The sequence below is a fragment of the Colletotrichum lupini genome, chromosome 2 (genome assembly GCF_023278565.1).
Source record: "Colletotrichum lupini chromosome 2, complete sequence".
NCBI classification, from domain to species: domain Eukaryota; kingdom Fungi; phylum Ascomycota; class Sordariomycetes; order Glomerellales; family Glomerellaceae; genus Colletotrichum; species Colletotrichum lupini.
In genome coordinates, this window is record NC_064675.1 from 4631904 (window position 1) to 4649981 (window position 18078).

Below are 18078 nucleotides of genomic sequence, written 5' to 3' on the forward strand. Positions count from 1 at the left end.
ACGGAAAAGTTATTTAATAAAAAAGCTACTTAGGGCGACGGTAAAAGGCTAGTTATTTAAGTAGTTCCGTTAATTAACGTATTTTAATATAATAAACGTCGACCTCTCGTAAGTAATAAAGGGCTACGATTACTTAATTCTATATAGTATTTAAGAATTATCTCTTTTTTTATTTATTTTTATAAAATTAATTAATATAAATCTCTTATTTTATATAGTATTAAGAAGTCGTCTCTTTTATATAACAAGATACCTTACTAATTTATAATAATAAAATTTAATTACTAATTAGTATTAATATCCCTATCATAAAGTAGTTAGTTTAAACCGTAATTAATAAAGAAATTAATTAAACTATATAAATATTTACGTAGTAAGTATAAAAAGGAGGTTCTAACTATAAGTTAGGCTAGCTACGATAATTATAAATAGGGCCCCTAATTAGCCCCTGCGTAGTCGGCTATATGCCGCGGTCGAATTAGACTTCTAATCCGATAGTTAGTAATAATTATTAGCCATGGCCGGCCTGGAACTAAGTCGTGATCTATCCGCAAGACAGGGGCGAATGAGGTTCTTTTCCGAGGCTCGTTGCAGAACTGCTAGTAGATCAGGTTCTCGGAACGAACGGAGCTTCACGAGAAGAAAATTAGAAGGCTAAATTAGAGAAAAAGAGACACTTCTTGCGCATTATTCCCTTACTCCTCCCGCTCTGTCCTTCTCTCACTTAGAAGAGACTCCCTCTCAACTCTCAATAGCGTGAAGCTCCGCTGAAAGCTGCCACTCATTTGGTATTTTACTTGCCCATAATTTTGTTCCATCATCAAACGAAACTTCCTGTCTTTTTAGTGTTCCCTTTCTTTTCTTTTTCTTTTTTTTTTTGGTTTTCGTCATCGTTTATACCAAGACACTCATTATCTTCACTTTCCTTCGGCTGGCTACGGCCTCATCATCATCAGCACCATGCTGTTTTCCCCGGTTCTTCTTTTCCTACTGGTGCTTAGAGTCACCAGCGTTGCCCAAGGAAAATCCGTCTTCGCCCACTTCATGGTTGGCAATACAGAAGCCTTTGGCGTCAGCAACTGGGAGGCTAACATCGAGACTGCGCAACAAGCCAAGATCGATGCCTTTGCCCTGAACATTGCCCATGGCTGGTCACATAATGACGAGCAGATAGCCAATGCCTTCACTGCGGCCAGCGCCAAAGGCTTCAAACTGTTCTTTTCTTTTGACTACGCCGGCGGCGACGTTCCTTGGCCGCTTGCCGAAGTCAGAGCTCTTATTCAAAAATACGGCGCCAGCGCGGCGCACTTCCAGTACCAAGGCAAGCCCTTCGTGTCTACCTTCGAGGGCCCTGACAACGCCGATGACTGGAACACGATCAAGGCAGACACGGGCTGTTTCTTCATCCCGGACTGGTCGTCCCTCGGTGCTGGCCCGGCTTTGGACGCCGGTGGCGGCGTAGCCGACGGCCTCTTCAACTGGGCCGCCTGGCCTTACGGCGAGCGGAATATGACGACCTATATCGACGCCGCGTATCACGGACTGCTGGGCTCCAAACCCTACATGATGCCCGTGTCACCGTGGTTCTTCACAAATTTGCCCGGATACAGCAAGAACTGGCTGTGGAAGAGTGGTGATCTGTGGTATGACCGCTGGAAGCAGGTCACTTCAATGGACTTCGAGCCTGAGTTCTTGGAGATCATCAGCTGGAACGACTACGGGGAGTCTCATTACATTGGGCCCCTCGACGATTCTCAGTACGAAGCCTTCACTGTTGGAGATGCCCCTTACAACTATGTCAAAGAGATGCCCCACGACGGATGGAGAACGCACCTTCCGTTTCTCATCGATCTCTACAAGACCGGCTCGTCCTCCGTCACCAAGGAGAGCATGGTGACTTGGTTTCGCACATCTCTCAACTATGTCTGTGCTGACGGCTCCACTACCGCCAACACGGCTAGTCAGCTACAATTCGAGTATTTGCCGGGCCAAGTGATGCCGGACCGCATTTACTTCTCGGTTCTCTTGGCCAGCCCGGCCGAGCTGAAGGTCTCCTTCGGAGGCACCGACTATTCCATCAGCAACTGGGACTACACGCCGGACGGCGGTGTCGGAATCTACCACACAAGTATCCCGGTCCTTGGTACCGGCGGCGCTTGGCGTGCGCAAGTCGTGAGAGGAGGCAGTGTGGTCATCGACTACTCGGTGCCCCAGGGTATCTCTGGAAGCTGTCCATCCGGTGTCGTCAACTGGAACCCGTGGGTAGGATCGGCTTCCGCGAGCGGCTCCGTCTCCGGGAAGCCTCCGCGTGACCTGTCCGAGCAGACTTGCATCCAGGGCTGGGGCGAGGGCAACTTCAACGACATCTGTAAGTTCACCTGTAAGTACGGCTACTGCCCGTCCAGCGCCTGTGTCTGCACCAACATGGGCGAAGCCATCAAACGGCCCAAGTCGACAGGTGTCCTCGGCTACCCTGCCAACGGCGATGCCAATTACGGCGGGTTGTGCAACTTTGCGTGTAACCTGGGATACTGCCCTTCCACTGCATGTTCTACGGAGAAGCATAACCCGTACGTACCCAAGACTTCACCTTTCAACCCAAACACCTGCACCGACGGCGGGGGACACGGGACCGTCTCTCGCCTCTGTTCGTGGACGTGCCACTACGGCTTCTGTCCTATTCACTCCTGCTTCTGCACCAGACAGGGCCCTCTCAATCTGCCTCCTCCGACGGTCAAAGTTAGCGGCGTCAAGGCCAACTTTGGCAACGACAACGGCCTGTGTGCTTTCGCCTGCTCTCACGGATACTGCCCTTCGCCCGAGTGCAGCTCCGATGGCGGTGATGGTGGCGGCGACGACGACGGCAATGGCTCCGGCGGCGGGAGCCCCGCCGTTAACGTGGTCGTCGGATACTTCCAAGCAGATAGCATCACCCGCCGAGGTTGCGCTCAGAGATCCGCCAGCTTCGTCCCGACGAACTCGGTGACGCACGTCAACGCGGCATTTGCGTGGGTCGAGGCCGGGAGCTTCTCCTTGATCCCCGGCTCCAGCACCGGGATTGACCAGCTCAAGCAGCTCACTGCGCTCAAGAGTCAGGCGCGTGGGCTTCATGTATGGCTCACACTCGGGGGATACGACTTCTCAACCGGCTCGCGTCGGGCATCGGATACGGAGGGTATCTTCGCCGACATAGTGAGAACCTCGCAGAGTCGGCAGAAGTTCCTGAACAATCTCGCCTCCTTCATGCAAGAATTCGCTTTTGACGGCGTCGACGTCGACTGGCAATGGCCAGCGGCCGGTGATGAGTCCAAGAACTATGCGCTACTGATTCAGGAGATGCGGCTGTATTTCAACTCGCACTCGGCGACGTCGTCGGCCTGGGGTATCTCTTTCACGGCGCCAGTCGAAAAGGAGACTCTCGCACGTTTCGACCTCGCAACCATGGCGGATGCCGCCAGCTGGATCAACCTCGTCGCCTACGATGCTGACAGCAAGGATCAGAGCGTCACGCGCGCCATGTCGGACCAGAAGTCCATCGAGGCCGCAGTCGACGCGCTGGGTAGCGCAGGCGTCCCGGCGACCAAGATCAACCTCGGCATCGGTTTCTTTGGTCGCTCATACACGCTGGGCTCGACATCATGCTCCGGAGTCGGATGTGCTGCGGTGGGCGCCGGAATCTCAGGACAATGTACCGGGAGACCCGGCTTCATGTCCTACGACGAGATGAGTTCAAACCTTGGTCTTCGTAACAGCAAGGTCGATGAAAGCACTGGCATCAACTACCTGAAGTATGTTTCTCATGTTTCCTGCTTGCTCTTGTGGGCTTTGTTGCCCGTGATCGGGACGTTCATGATGGCTAACTCGCTTCCTCAGCTACGGCGAAGATAACAAGCAGTGGATATCTTACGAAGACCGCAACTCAATCATCAAGAAGGTCAAATACGCTCAAGGCAAGGGGCTTCTTGGAATCGCGGTCTGGTCCATCGACCTAGACGATGACGATCACCACCTGCTGAACGCCACGTTATACCCAGGTGGTCTGGGGAGCTTTGCGTTGGCGACGGGCACCGACCAGGCCGACTCATCCAACTACACCTCGGTCGAGATCAGCTCGTGTGCCTGGTCCGACTGCGGGACGTCGACGAGCCCATCGTGCCCGCCCGGCCAGCAGGTCCTCACGACCGACCGCTGCAACGTGGCCTCGGGAACCGGAGAGAAGCTCTACAAGGCCTTATGCTGCCCGTTCGGGCAGACCCCCGACTCTTCGACTTGCGATTGGAACCGGTTGGACGGGGGCGACTGCGGCCGGGGCTGCGCCGACGGCCAGGTCCCCATTGCGTCGGACAAGTGGCTCATCAACAAGAAAGGGCAAGAGAACTACTGCTTCTTCGGCATGGCTGACTACTGCTGTGCCGCCGAGGAGTCAGGCCCCGCTGTATGCGGCTGGGAGAACAAGTGCGTGGCTATCGGGACCAACGGGCTGCCCACGTCCAGCACCAACGTCTGCTCGGCAGGTCGCAAGTTCGTCACGTACGCAAAGGACTCGCCCGTCGTCGGTGCATGCAAGGGCGATGGGAAGGTCAACTCCTGGGTACCTTACTGCTGCGACCAAGACGTCGACGTGTCGTCGTTCAAGTGGTCAGGGGTCGCAGGCACAGCCGGAGATGGCTCCGACAAGTGCAACGACGCGAGGATCTGTCCCCTGGGCAAGACCTCCATCGCCACCTCATACCTGGGCGCCGGAAAGGACTGCACATACTTCCAGCAAGGGTACGCACTCTGGAGCGCCCAGGCGTTCCCCCGCGACGTCAAGCGCACGTTATGTGCGGACCCAAACGCCCTTCGAAGGACCATCAAGACTCTCCCGGTGCCTTTGGAGAACATCTTCCCGCACCCGGGCCCGGGCACGGACGAGCAGAGGTGGCAGGTCGAGCTTGACCCAACCATGGGCGGCGCCGATCCCACCCCCGAGGAGAGTACCAACGCGGACAAGAACTCGTTCGGCTGGTATATCATGTCCGGGCCGAAGGCCGAGCTCACCTCGCTGGACAAGCGGGACGGATCCCACTGGGAGCTCTTCGACTGCGAGCCGGGCGCGAACCACGAGGGTCGGCAGACTGTCAGGGCCGTGTGTACCGACAGCTCCTACGAGAGCAACTGCGGCGTCATCCACGAGGGCCACGGAGTCGCAGGAACTGTCATCGAGATGCCTGCCGGCTGCGGTCCCGGGAGATATGCCATGGCCGTATCTCTCGAGCCGTCCCAGAATCAGTCGCTTCCTCGACATCTGGAGAAGCGAGCAGACGAGCTGGCCGACTCTCCCATCTTCGACCTCACCTTTGACTACGACTTCTCCCCCCTGTAGAAGCGGGCCGGCGGCTCTAACGTCCTGCTTCGCATCGACTACAGCGACGATCCCGGCTACTGGAACCATATCGTTGCCGCTGCTCCGACCAAGGTGAAGCGGTCAAGACGGGAGATGGAGGAGGAGGTCCAAGGGACGCACGGCGGGAACTACCACCAGTATCTCTACCACTTGTGGACAGTGGACAAGCGGTCTACGCCGGAGGACGAACTACACGACCTGCACGCGCGTTGGTTTTCCAAGTCAGGCGCCATCAAGGACTGGATCGACCGGCTGCACAACGTCGACACCGAGTACGAGCTGGTTAGGCACACGGTCAACGAGCAGTTCCGCTGGAACATCTACGATGAGTCCGTGTCCTGTAACATCAAGGGCGTGGACACGACGGGCTACTTCACCGCGTGGGCGGATCTCAACGTCAACATCCAGTCGTCGGCCCTCGTGACGCTCATCGGAAACCTGCAGGACCTCAACTCCTTTGAAGATTCCCACGTGCTGTTCCGCAACAGCGGCTCCGTCAAGGCGTCCATCAACGCCGAGGCCCTCGCTCACGTCGAGTTTCTCACGGGCGAGATCGAACTCTTCGGCCTCGAGAACTTTGGCGGCACCTTCACCGTGCCCGGCATCGTTACCATCGGTCCCAACTTCCGCGTGCTTGGCCAGCTGCAGGGTTCCGCGACGCTGCATGGGACTGCGCGCGTCGACCTCACACTCGCCGAGTGGGATTACACGCAGCAGTACCCCGACGCCAATGGCGGCGCCAGCGCCGGCGCCGTGACTGCGGCCAGGACGCCTAAGTCAAGCGGCGTACGCTCGTCGGATTCGCAGTCGGTGCTGCAGGCTCCCAAATTCTACTACGACGTGGACGCATCTGGCGAGTTGACCTTGTCAGTGGTGCCAAAGGTCACGCTGGGCATCGTTTTCAACGACGACTCGGTCTCGGACGCATCTGTAAGTAAAGTGGTTTCCTCGGCCGTGGATCACAATATACCCTCAGGCCCTCACTCTGCCACTGACTGACTCCTCTCATAGATCGACTTTGGCGTCAATGGTCGAGTCACCTTGTATGGATCCGCTGGTTCCAGCTCCGACTCGACGTGGCAATACTGCTACGGCGTCAATGGGGATGTTGAGGTTTTTGCACAACTGAATGCTCCGTAAGTCCTGCATCTGCTTCCTTTCCGTCAGTTGAAGTCGCTAACCGCTGTGACTAGAACGCTGTTTGGTAAAAACATCAACACGTATTACCCAGTATGGGGAACTGGATTGGTAGCTCTCTTTCTCTTTCTCTCTCTCCTCCCTCTTCTCTTTTGCTTACCCTTGTTGGTATTCTAATGCATTTGTCCGAAATGCTGTCTGATCACCCGCTAATAACGTGTACGAGTTCAGTTCCCCATCATCCAACAAACCTGCGCTGCAGCCGCTTCGTCGGTCTCGGAGACGACCCCGTCGGCCCAGCCGGCCAGGTTGATGAAGCGCGGGGACTTCATCGGATCGCTCATCTGCCCTGCATCGGCATCGGCCTCGGACGACGTGACACCGTGCCCCTTCTGCTGGGAGTCCTCTGCCACGACTAGCGATGCGAGCAGCAAGATCCGGAGGCGATACGGCTACGTGCTGGAGGAGCGCGCCGACGATGCTTGCCCGTTGTACACTGACGCCGACGCGAACAACCCCAGCTGCACCCTTGACGACCTCGCGGCCCGCGGCACCATTGTCCGCCGTCTGACCAGCAAGGACGGTGTGGTCGACTATGGCACCGAGCAAATCAAGATAAGCTTCGGGCAATATGCGGGCTGCAATGATGCCAAGACGAGCAGCAACATTCTCAGGTCGATCATCTTCAGCACGTCGGGCCGGCGATGCAATGCCAACGTGTTCAAGGCCACAAACACCGAGGCCAGAAGTGTCAAATTGAACACCGAACACGTTTACGAGGCGCAGACCCTCACCAAATTCTTCATGTGGCTGATGAGAGGGCCCGGCGTGACGGTCGGCAGCCACACCATGCCGACGGCGGAATGGGTGCTGGAGGTGTTGCTGGGTGTCGACATCCCAGGGGCTCAGCCGAACTCCTTCATCATGAATACAGCGCCTCTGGGCGTGAACATGCCTCCGGTGCAGCTGGATACTGTCTTGATCTGGGGTTTCGGGCGGTCCGATGGCGTCGGCCCCTCGCCCTTCACCAAAGCACGCGGCGAGTCCCACCTAGTGCTAGTCGACGAAATGATCAACAAGAACAAGGGCAAATTCATGATGCTTCAAAAAGTATCTGTACAACCCGAAACGCAAGCGGTAAATTCGTACCGGACTACATATCGCGAGGTCTTTGGCGTGTTTGAGTACCTCCGGTGGTCGCCTCCGAGCGGCACGGGTGGCTCGGGCCCTTTCCCCGTCATTGAACCCGTGTGGAATAAATGGATGCGGGTGTCCAACTGGTTTGACTTGGTGCTCTGGGAGTTTGACAACCAGTACGCCGGACGCTGGAACGAAAGGGCCGGGGCTCCAGTGAACAGCAATGGCAGCCCTTCGCTCCGCGCCCTCTATGCTCGATATATTGAGGATTACCTCCTGGCCATTGAGCAGACGGCCGCCCTCAAGAGCAACGAGGCCAAGACCGCCTACGAGAATAAATTCAAAAGCGTCAACTCCTTGGGAAACGTGGTGTGGAGTAATACCGACGACCCGAATTGGTTCAATGCCGCGTTCGGCGCCGGAGGCTGGGCCAGTCCGGCGGGGGCCAGGTTTCCGCGCCCAGGATCCGGGGGCACGGGATGGTCCATTTTCGGCGCCACCGGGAATCCCACCAAGACCATTAACGGGCAAGGCGTCGCAGTCAACATTGGTGCACCGGCTCGTATATAGGCGGCGGCGTTGTTGTTCTTCTTGTCCGGTGGTTGATGGTGGGAGGGCTCCTTGGCGATAGTGGTTCTTATATGTGTATATCTCACAAAGACTTATTCTCATAGCTGCATTTTTGTAGATACCCCTTATTAGTATGTAGAGAAAAGATAGAAACGGCGAAAGTAAATACATGCATGACTATATACATGAGTCTAGAATCTACATTTGACGAGTCAACTTCAAAAGCATGTGGAATATAAGCAGATTGTAATGAATTGGTTGAGTAAGCTTCCAAGACCTGTGTTTCTCCTTGAACTTCCAAAGCAATTCCCACCGATTAAGTGCGAAGAAGCGTGCCCGCCTCTTCCAGAATTACAAAATCCTCGGCTGGCGACTCTGACCGACGGTAAAGGCGAGCAGAGGGTCTATCTAGCTTGCATCGGCAAGTCCACTCCATCAACTACTCCTCGTTCACGAGCCTTCTCTCTTTCAAAATCGAATACGCCGTCGGGGATGAAATGCCTGTAGAGAACATCTACCCCATATCGGCAGGAACTCAACGCCGACTCTCCTATCATTTCAAACGCGACTTTGTCCCAGTTGAGTGGCGGTGTTCCTTCGTCCTCCTCATCATCATCGTGCTGATCGCGAGACCGCCATTTGACCAGCAACCCTCTTCCGTACGGGCTGCTCTCAGCCCTCTCCACCATGTTGATATCCGGGTCTCTTGCTTCGCTTGGAAGACTTTGTGTCCAGGCGAGCGCCTCCTGCCAACGGATAAGGCCGGGCAGGTTCTTGGGTTTATCATTAAGCCTATCGACAACCACAATGCGACGGGCATAGTAGGCGTTACTTAATCCTTCTGGGAGGTACCATGAAAACGCCTCCGCCCTGTCCGCGATGGCCAGACGATTCTGGACTTCCCTCTCGTGATGAAGTATGCAAGCTGCGGCGTGCTGGAGACAGTGTGCGTCCTGAGGGTCCCGCGACGCGCGTGCGGCGAGACGGGCATACCAGGGGCTCTCTTGTGAAAGAACGAGGTCAAGCCCCACGTCCTCGGCAGAATACGGGCTCCCTGTTCCGGGCAGAGCTGGGAGGGGCATAGCAAAGACTTCAACTCTGTCTGGCAGCCCGTCAGAGCTGCGGCTATCTTTGGTGCCGTCAAATATGGCGCGGGCCAGGTCCTCAGTGCGTCCCGGATCAAGCGCGCCAGGAGAAGTGTCATAAAAGACGTAGGCGTACGCCGGGCGCAAGGGCGTCAGAGCGGCATCCTCCGGAGTGTCTGCGGGGACCGAGTATGCCACGAAAGCCGGAATACCGTCATGGCTAGGCGCTGAGTGAACGATGGTCTTGGGCTTCGGTTGGAGCTTCTTTCGAGGCGCCGGCCTGTCAAAGTCTATTGGCTGCGGCAGCGGCTCCTCGTCCTCCCGGTCGTGCACTGGGTCAGGCGGGGGCGAGGGTCTCGCGAAGCCGAGTCTGCGGCAACCATAACACATTGTTTCGATTTTATTCGGCAGTACAGGCAAGCAGTAAGATTGGATTAATGGGCCGTCATGAAAAAGGTGTGCGTTAGGCTGCGGGCACAGTTGAAATCCTTGAAGAATGATGACTAATCATAATCATCCCAAGCTGTAGTTTCACCAGCATCACCACAGCCGATGCGATGAATGACTGACTGATTGCATATCATTTTCCCCCTACCTCTAAGTTAATTACTACTCGCATCCCGTTGTTTCCCACTTCTTGATATACTTAGAAGTTATCAACTGTATATTTTTCGGTATATTCTTCAGAAGTTTACTCCTAGAAGCATAGTTGATGGGAATATGGTGGTGGTAGATCGCAGGGGCCCCTATACACTGGCCGGCACCTTATCTTGACTGCCCACCATCCGCTTTGACAGGCATGAAATCAGTCTTGAATCTCATTGGTGTTATTAAAAGCATTGCTCTTACAAAAACGCCTTCGTGATTTCTATTACTAGAATAATCTTCTACAATTTGCCATCCCCCGAGCGCCAAGCAGCAGTAACCTTCTTGACAACATCGTGTTGCACAAGTATCGAACCCCACAAAGTCGTGCCTCTGTATGTGTGCTCCAGCCATATTGTATGACTGCTGTCATGATTCTTCAATATATTCGTTCAATTGAGGTGGAAGAAACGGGTCCCAATCGACCAAGGTACTCGCGGATTCTTCCCGCTGCCACATGTCCCAGTCAAAGCCACTGTCGAATGGCATCGGAATTTCCTTCATCTCATCTAGAAAAGAAGTCGCAGGCTCCTGAGCCAACGAAGGTTTCGGTATTTGAGACGATGGGGTCCCCGCAGAGTCTTCTTGCAGGTGATAATTGTCAAAGGTTTGCGAAGAGTCCCGCTCTATGTGCGGCGGGTCCGTCTCTTGAGGTTCCTGGTCACAGAAGTTCTTCCCGCCCTTAGAGTGGGGGATTGCTGAGTCTGGCTGAATCAATGTCTCAAGAGAGGTTACAGAAGTTGAGCCTGGATGAGAGGAATCTTCTCTCCCAGAAAGGGGTATTTTGAATGTCACCTGCGGTGGGTGTGATGGCCCCGGCTCCTGTGTATCTGCGGCGGCTCTTGAGAGGCCGGGATCCTCATCGACAGATATGTTCTGAGACCCGATCCGTTGGCCACCCATCATGCCTGTAGTGGTCGAATTGAATATGTCGTGAAATTGGTCTGCAACTTTGGGCCTGTGGACTACGACGATTTCCCAGAGTCTCTTCAGCATCTCGCCGACCATGTCACGAGATGCGCGAAAATCAGTCGGGCTGGAGACTTCGCGGCGTTCGAAAGCTTGCTGGGCCTCAGGGTCGAATATGGAACGGGACAGCAATTCAATCTTTTCTGTAATGAAGTCCTCGTGGTTCTCGCAGACTACTTCTTCTGCAATGAGATCCTCATAGTCCTCGCAGACTTGAAAGGTGTTAGTTTACAGAAAAAAGCGGCCGGGTAGAGCCTTAGATAGCCGACGCAAGGACTTACAAGGAGACTGGGCCCAAGGGTCACGGTTCGGAAACAGAACGCCCCAGACTTTCTGAAAAGTGCTCAAATGCTTCTTATAGGAAGCGTCGGTGCCTTTCTTGGGCCTCATTTGGCTGGCTTCCTTAAGTACTTCTTCGATGGCGTTCCAATCGTCCTCGTCCATGTGCAGTTCGTCCCGAGAGCCCCCGAAGTGCATCGAGCGCAAATGATTCCTAATTAATTTAGAATGCCTGTTGCTCTTTGGGACAATGCATCAACTTACTTCAGATCACTGAATGTCCTGAACGAGGTCGGCGCTCGACAAGCTCCACCCACCAGGTTCCGATACCCGATGAAGTAGGGACAAAGCAAGTGTTTGCCTGGCTCGTCGCGCCGAGCCCTTTTGGCCGGCGGCACCTCTCGTTTCTTATCTTCATCTTCATCTTCATCCTTGTCCCTCTTGAGTTGCAAAGGCGGTGATAGGTGGGTCGAAATGGCAGCACTAGCAGATGTTGCTGAACTTTGCGTTCCTGCCCCATTATTGCCAGTCGAACGCTTTCCTTTTGAGGAACTCCCTCCATCGACCGCTTCATATTTCGCATGGTTTCCCAAGGTGCATAGAATGCCCGTAAGCAGTGTTGATACCTCCGAAGAATCATGGCTACGCGGTATGAAATCTTGAAGTCGACGTTGAAGGACGTCGACTACGGCGTCGGCATACTTTGGGCTGGCAGCTAGCACCCTTCGAATAGAAATCTCCAGTGAATATTGGTCGTCTTGCCCAAAGTTGTTTTCGGAGGAGTCATCACTGTGCTCGCCATCTATGCTGCAGGGCTTTTGGTGTCCTTCTTGAAACTGGCCAAGGGTATGGTCTTCAGAGAACGTGCTGGCTGTCGTATCTGAGATGGACTGCTGGCTGACTTTGTCGAATATCGACCCTGTTTGAAGAGTCGAGTCTGCAGCTGAAGATCCGGATTCTATCCGTCGTTCAGATCTTTCCGAAGTCGTTTGCGCTCGCGCTTGCTCAAAAGGAAGGCTGCCCATGGACTGAACGAATAAGTTAGCGTCCCACTGTTGCGCAAGGGTGAGAGGCAACTAACACTTTGGTGGTAAACTTTCCGTTGTGCTCGGTGCTTAATTTTGGAAATCTCGGAAGCCAATTCGCCCGATCTGCCGAGTTTTTTGTGAAAGCATTGTCTAGATTTTTGATTCTCTCTCTCAAGCGTGCTAGGTACGATTTTCTTGGATCATGTGTGTTTCCTCCATTGACAAGAAAATCATCTGAGCGATTGTAGTCGTTCTTGAACGCAATCAACCACCCAGGCGAGGAACTTTGGTGCGATGGTACTCCCGTTGCATGGGTCTCCGCTATGGGATTGCGGGGGGCTGAAGCCTCAACTTCTTTGTCGGGGCAAGTCGGTTCCACAGGAAGTCCCGCTGCCGTTGGTATCACCGCGCCGTTGTCATCACCGCTACCGCAAGGAAGGGATGGAGGCATGTCGTACACTGAGAAAACCCTTTTTATCGCCCACAATGCTTAGGAAATCTAGTAATTGAAGTTGTAAGGCGATGACAACATAGGAACGATCTCAGGCGGGCCGCCGACTTTTTGTACCAACCCGAACACAAGTTAGCAGAAGAAAGGGGTTAACTTGTCCAGAATCGTGGACAAAGATTTTGGTTGGCCTGCTTGGTAAAACGCAACGTCGTCGTTCGTACCTTTCCCACCTACCCCCTGAGGTAAGGTACTTCAAGTCCTTGTATCCCACCAAAGCAGGTAGGCTGTGGACGTTTGTGGCGTTCATCGACCGCTCTCATTGGAAGACATCATCGTTACAGTTCCCCAGATGTCCTCGATTGTGGGAAAGTTCGACGTAGGTATATGACGTACCTCAAGCCACGATTAAGCAATCTTTGGTACGCTCGTGTGATCAAATTATGTCCATGCACTGAGGCTCAAATTCCGCTGGCAGGGGATTTCCAAGACCATACAACGGCGTTCTTCTTCATCGTTATTAGCCTGAAGCTTCTTTACGATGTCGATAAGATCATCCAGGAGCGCTTCAAGTGAGTCTAGGACTCGGGTTTCCCCCGCATAATACCCCAGGTTTCGAGGAGGAGGCCGGTGATTTCCATATTGTCCACCTACCTTATTCGTCTCAGCACTCCAGTGTCAGGATCGAGCATCACCGACAGCCGTTGAACAAGTATGTAGTTGTTGTGGTCGGAAATTCCGAGCGCAAGCTCTGGAGTTCTGAACTTCGTTGCCAGAAGAGTCTCGCAGTGGTACGTGCTGGGAGTAACCCCGCAGATCCGGTATTCCCGCAGCGGCACCGGCTCGGGCCTCTACCTAGCCCTGAGATCCGCCGAGTAGTGAAGCATCTAAGCGTTTCGTCTAGTCCGATAGCCATGATAATCTTTAATGAAGCCGCTTCAACCATAGTACTTGAGCTTACAAGTCTCTTTGACAATTCGACCTTTTCGCGATCGAGCGAGACTCTTCTTGGCATACTTTCTGTTGGCTTCCAGCTATGCAAGCATCCAAACGACCCAACTTTCTCGTCATCGTCGCTGACGATCTGGGGTTTAGCGATACAGAGCCATACGGCTCCGAGATATCCACCCCGGCTCTGCAGCGTCTTGCCAAGGATGGTCTGCGTATGACAAACTTCCATACGGCCCCAGCATGCTCGCCTACAAGATCCATGCTTCTCTCTGGCACGGATAATCACATTGCTGGACTGGGCCAGATGGCCGAGTTCATGATGGGTGCGCGACAGAAATACGATGGTCACCCAGGATACGAAGGCTATCTCAACTTTCGCGTTGCTGCTTTGCCTGAGATACTTCAGGATGCCGGCTACTTCACTTTGTGCTCGGGGAAGTGGCATTTGGGCATGACTGCCGAAACCTCGCCCTCTAGCCGCGGTTTCAACAAGTGTCTTTCCTTTCTCCCGGGCGCTGGGAATCACCACAATTACGAGCCGCAACTTGATGCGAGACTTCCCCCTTTCATCAAGAGCTCTGGCTTCTGGATGGAGAACGACGAGTTCATCGATCGCAGCAAAGACTTGCCCGAGAACTTTTACTCGAGTGACTACTTCACCGATCGCCTGCTCAGCTTTTTAGATGAGCGCACAGAGGAAGAGAAGCAGAGGCCCTTCTTCGGATATCTAGCATACACCGCACCACACTGGCCACTACAGGCACCACGGGAGAAGATTGCCAAATACCGTGGTTTGTATGATGACGGACCGAAAGCTCTCCGAGATCGACGTCTGCGTCAGCTTCAGAAACTGCATCTGGTCCCGAAAGATGTCATTCCGGCGCCGGTAGACGTACCCGGTGCTGTTGAATGGAGTGAAAAGAGTGAACAGGATAGAGCCACGGCAGCCCGAGCCATGGAAATCTATGCGGCCATGGTGGACAAGCTCGATGACAATATCGGGCGTGTCATCGATCATCTCGAAGCCAGCGGCGAGCTCGACAACACATTCATCGTCTTTATGTCTGATAATGGTGCCGAGGGTTCCACCATGGAATCCATGCCCATCATGGGCTCACTGGGCATCCAGGAGACACTTCGCCAATTTTATGATAACTCATATGAGAACATGGGAAATGCCAACTCCTTCATCATGTATGGGCCGCAATGGGCTCTTGCTGCCACAGCACCTTCGCGAGGCTTCAAAGGTTTTACCACCGAAGGCGGCATACGGTGCCCATGTATCGTGCGGTATCCTCCCCTTGTGAGGAAGGAGGGAGGCATCAGCCACTCCTACACCAACGTCATGGATATCCTACCTACGATGTTGGATCTGGCAGGCGTGTCGCATCCCGGTACTACTTTCCGCGGTCGTGAAGTGGTCGCTCCACGAGGGAAGTCCTGGGTCCCGATGCTTAGCTCCAAGACGTCCGAGGTATACGGCGAGGGTGAGGACGTTGCCGGATGGGAGCTTTTCGGCATGAGAGCGATACGGAGAGGCAAGTACAAGGCTGTGATGTTGCCTCCACCTCATGGCACCGGCGCATGGGAGCTTTATGACATTGATAGGGACCCAGGCGAAACTAAAGACCTGGCCGCCTCAGAGCCGGGAGTTATGAGCCAGCTGCTTCAGGACTGGGAGATTTATTTCTCCGAAACAGGAATGATCGAGTATCATGTGAGAGGGGAAAAAGTTGCAGGCATGTAATGTTCTGGGATAGATGCATAATAGCTTAGCGTGGGACGCATACAGCAGGGTAAAAGCATCTGTTATGTCGTGCTCTTGTTACTATGTATTGGACTTTGAGTGATTTGTTGTTCATCTCATACATATATCTCTATGTCCAATTGTTGTGAGCTCCCTGGTCGTTGAAAGATTGGTGGTGATGGTTAAGATCTGAACTGTGGCAGTTGCTGATGTCTACTTGTAGTTCCCACGCTCTATGTTTATGGGCTTTCTTATTGTTCTTCGTGTCTCTGATCTTGAATGGTATGTACTTTAACAGACCGGAGACTGTTCATAATAGCTCTTTTCACAGACATTGTCTCACCAAGTTCCCTGCTCTCATTCTCGACGCTGAGACCGTACTAGTCGTTGACTTTATCCACCAACAGCCTATGAAAGCCTCGCTACCGCGCAAGACCATCCAGGCTTCCTCTGAGGGAGACTGCACCATCTCCACACTCCGCACATCAAGCACCTAGTACATGCGGAGAACATGCTCAACCTATCGCAAATATATCAGTATCAAAGCTACCAGTTCTCAGCATCAAGGGAAACTTACAGCCGGGCTGGGGCTTGCAGCACTTCATCGTCTCCATACCAACGGTGCCGGGCTCAGATCGCTGCCTCTCGCCAGTGATCTCACAAGTCGTCTGGCAGGGCAAGTCCTCAGGAAGATCACAGACCCACCCATTGGTGAGGCCTCGCGAGATAGGACCGACGTCTGACTTGCAGACCTCGGGGGCGGAGCGGCAGCCCGCCATGACGCCGAGGGACATGGAAGCAATAACGAATGCCTGGGTGAACTTCATGATGACTGATTTATGTGTAGAAAAAGGATTGAATGTGATATTATTGCAAGATCGACTCGATGTGGCTAGCGGGTAGTTACAATCACATCTACAGCGCTCGAGCGCTACTACTCATACCTGGAAGCTGAAGGACCTACCCGCTCAAATGTATGTTGGCGTCCGCGTACCTCCGATCCCCAGTTTCTGTTGGCGAGTCTGATAGATTGGCTGGTCGTGAGCTCTGGCCTCATACTGGCTTTACACTGTTGATCATAATCCCCATGGACTTTTGATTCATGATCCGCTATTCTTCTCCGTACTGGCGAGTCAGTATGAATGAGACGAACGGGTCATCCCACGCGGCGACAAGCGAGTCAATGTACGTCGTTGAGCATCACCAGACTACAGTGCATGCTGACCCTGAACACGGCAGGCTGGCCAATCGGTCTTGCAAAACCCCACGGAGAATGAGGGTCATAGTATGACTCCCGCGGTGGTCCACTCGCGGTCTCAGTGTGGAGTCACCGCGTCAGGCGGTTTCTGCTGTGTGATGGCGTCTACGGAGTACTCTCTCGGGTCGTTAATCACTCTATAGATATCCTCTTCTTTTTATATAAAAATTATGATAGTATGAAGCTCCCCATATTGGAAATTGGACGCTTTGGCATGCTATACAGCCTCAAATGACGTTGTAACGGGGCAACATACGGTGCTGAACTATCTGTGCAAAGATAGAGTTCATCTCACACCTGTATCTGATAAATGAACAGGGCAATGCTGCGGGCCGCACACGGGCAATGGAAGTTTCTGCAGTTGCGGCTATAACCAAGTGTCCGTGTTTGCGGCTCAACAACGTCCCGCGCGTTAGTGAGCCCGGCCGCAACCACAAGAAAGACATCGTGAATCCACTTTAGCCCACCAAAACTTCAAAAACATACAACACCAGGTATTCGCTGGTCGTCACCGACCCAACTACTAATCCGGCCCTCATTGGCTTATCTATGGGAGAGCGGACGGGATCCCGAGTTTTCCAATGGGTATGGTCGTATGTGGTGGTTCCTGATGGTGAAGCAGTTCATACAGGCAGATGCAAGTCGTGGAAGCTGGACGTGGCTGCACTTCTGGCTGCACAGTGCCACTAGAGCTGCAGGCAAACAAAGTTCCGCCCAAAGGGACCTTGAAAATGCTCATCTCGGTTGCTTTATTCATTAGCATAGAAATTCGGATAAGTTAGGTGGACCCGAATTCGCAGCTCAAGCGACGCGCCGGCCTGGAAGAGTGAATGAAGCTGGAGCGAAGCTACTTCCCACTGGTCTCATTGGCCAATTGAGTTTCCCTGCACACCTGCCTGTTGGGTCAGCGTTTTCCAACCTGAGCAGGGGTTGGGTGCCGTGTTAGTGGGGCCGACCGGCCGGCCGAGAATGACCGCCGCTGCCCCTCAAGGGCGGGAGCGAGGGCGGTGCTCCCCAAGACACTTGCGTGGTAAGTTTCCTGTCATGACAACGGAACGTAAGAAGGGTTCCTCGCTCCTCATCATTGCATTCCAAGCTCTCGATAGACCTCCAACGTAATTGAAGGCCACTAGACCTACCTTAGTTGTAGTGAGATTAGATCAACTGGAGCCTGATGAAGTGGGGATTTGACGATAGATTCGACGGTATTGTACTAAGGCCAGCCAGGGAACACGGCCAAAACCATTCTGTGGACTGCCGAAAGCCGGTAAGGCCAGACTCTATTTTTCCCTTTTAGGTCAAACCATATGTCCTCGAGATCCAGCGCTGTATGGTTGTCGTTCCATAGTGCAAAGTTTGCTGATTATCAATCAAGGTGAAGACTAGCACACAGCACCGAGCACAGGTACTTATATGCACTGGTTTCCCATCATGAGAC

General features: G+C 53.6%; 4 protein-coding genes across 4 annotated transcripts; 2 read left to right on the top strand and 2 right to left on the bottom strand.

The window, feature by feature from the left end:
* Window positions 1-960: 960 nt before the first annotated feature.
* On the top strand, window positions 961-8230 carry CLUP02_03711 (glycosyl hydrolase family 18; the record flags this gene model as incomplete). Its single annotated transcript, XM_049282729.1, has 6 exons — window positions 961-3818; window positions 3874-5361; window positions 5410-6316; window positions 6398-6522; window positions 6580-6634; window positions 6755-8230. 6 exons carry the CDS (start codon window positions 961-963, stop codon window positions 8228-8230), a joined length of 6909 nt encoding a protein of 2302 aa, XP_049139872.1.
* Window positions 8231-8546: 316 nt separating this feature from the next.
* Window positions 8547-12687, bottom strand: CLUP02_03712 (uncharacterized protein; the record flags this gene model as incomplete). Its single annotated transcript, XM_049282730.1, has 9 exons — window positions 8547-8638; window positions 8685-9818; window positions 10098-10132; window positions 10207-10293; window positions 10373-10668; window positions 10756-11141; window positions 11211-11422; window positions 11473-12236; window positions 12292-12687. The coding sequence occupies 9 exons, from the start codon at window positions 12685-12687 to the stop codon at window positions 8547-8549; spliced, it is 3402 nt and encodes a 1133-aa protein (XP_049139873.1).
* Window positions 12688-13720: 1033 nt separating this feature from the next.
* CLUP02_03713 (arylsulfatase) lies at window positions 13721-15879 on the top strand (the record flags this gene model as incomplete). The annotated part of the gene is made up of 2 exons (XM_049282731.1): window positions 13721-15352; window positions 15790-15879. The coding sequence occupies 2 exons, from the start codon at window positions 13721-13723 to the stop codon at window positions 15877-15879; spliced, it is 1722 nt and encodes a 573-aa protein (XP_049139874.1).
* Window positions 15880-15897: 18 nt separating this feature from the next.
* Window positions 15898-16209, bottom strand: CLUP02_03714 (uncharacterized protein; the record flags this gene model as incomplete). Its single annotated transcript, XM_049282732.1, has 2 exons — window positions 15898-15902; window positions 15960-16209. 2 exons carry the CDS (start codon window positions 16207-16209, stop codon window positions 15898-15900), a joined length of 255 nt encoding a protein of 84 aa, XP_049139875.1.
* Between the last annotated feature and the right edge of the window lie 1869 nt (window positions 16210-18078).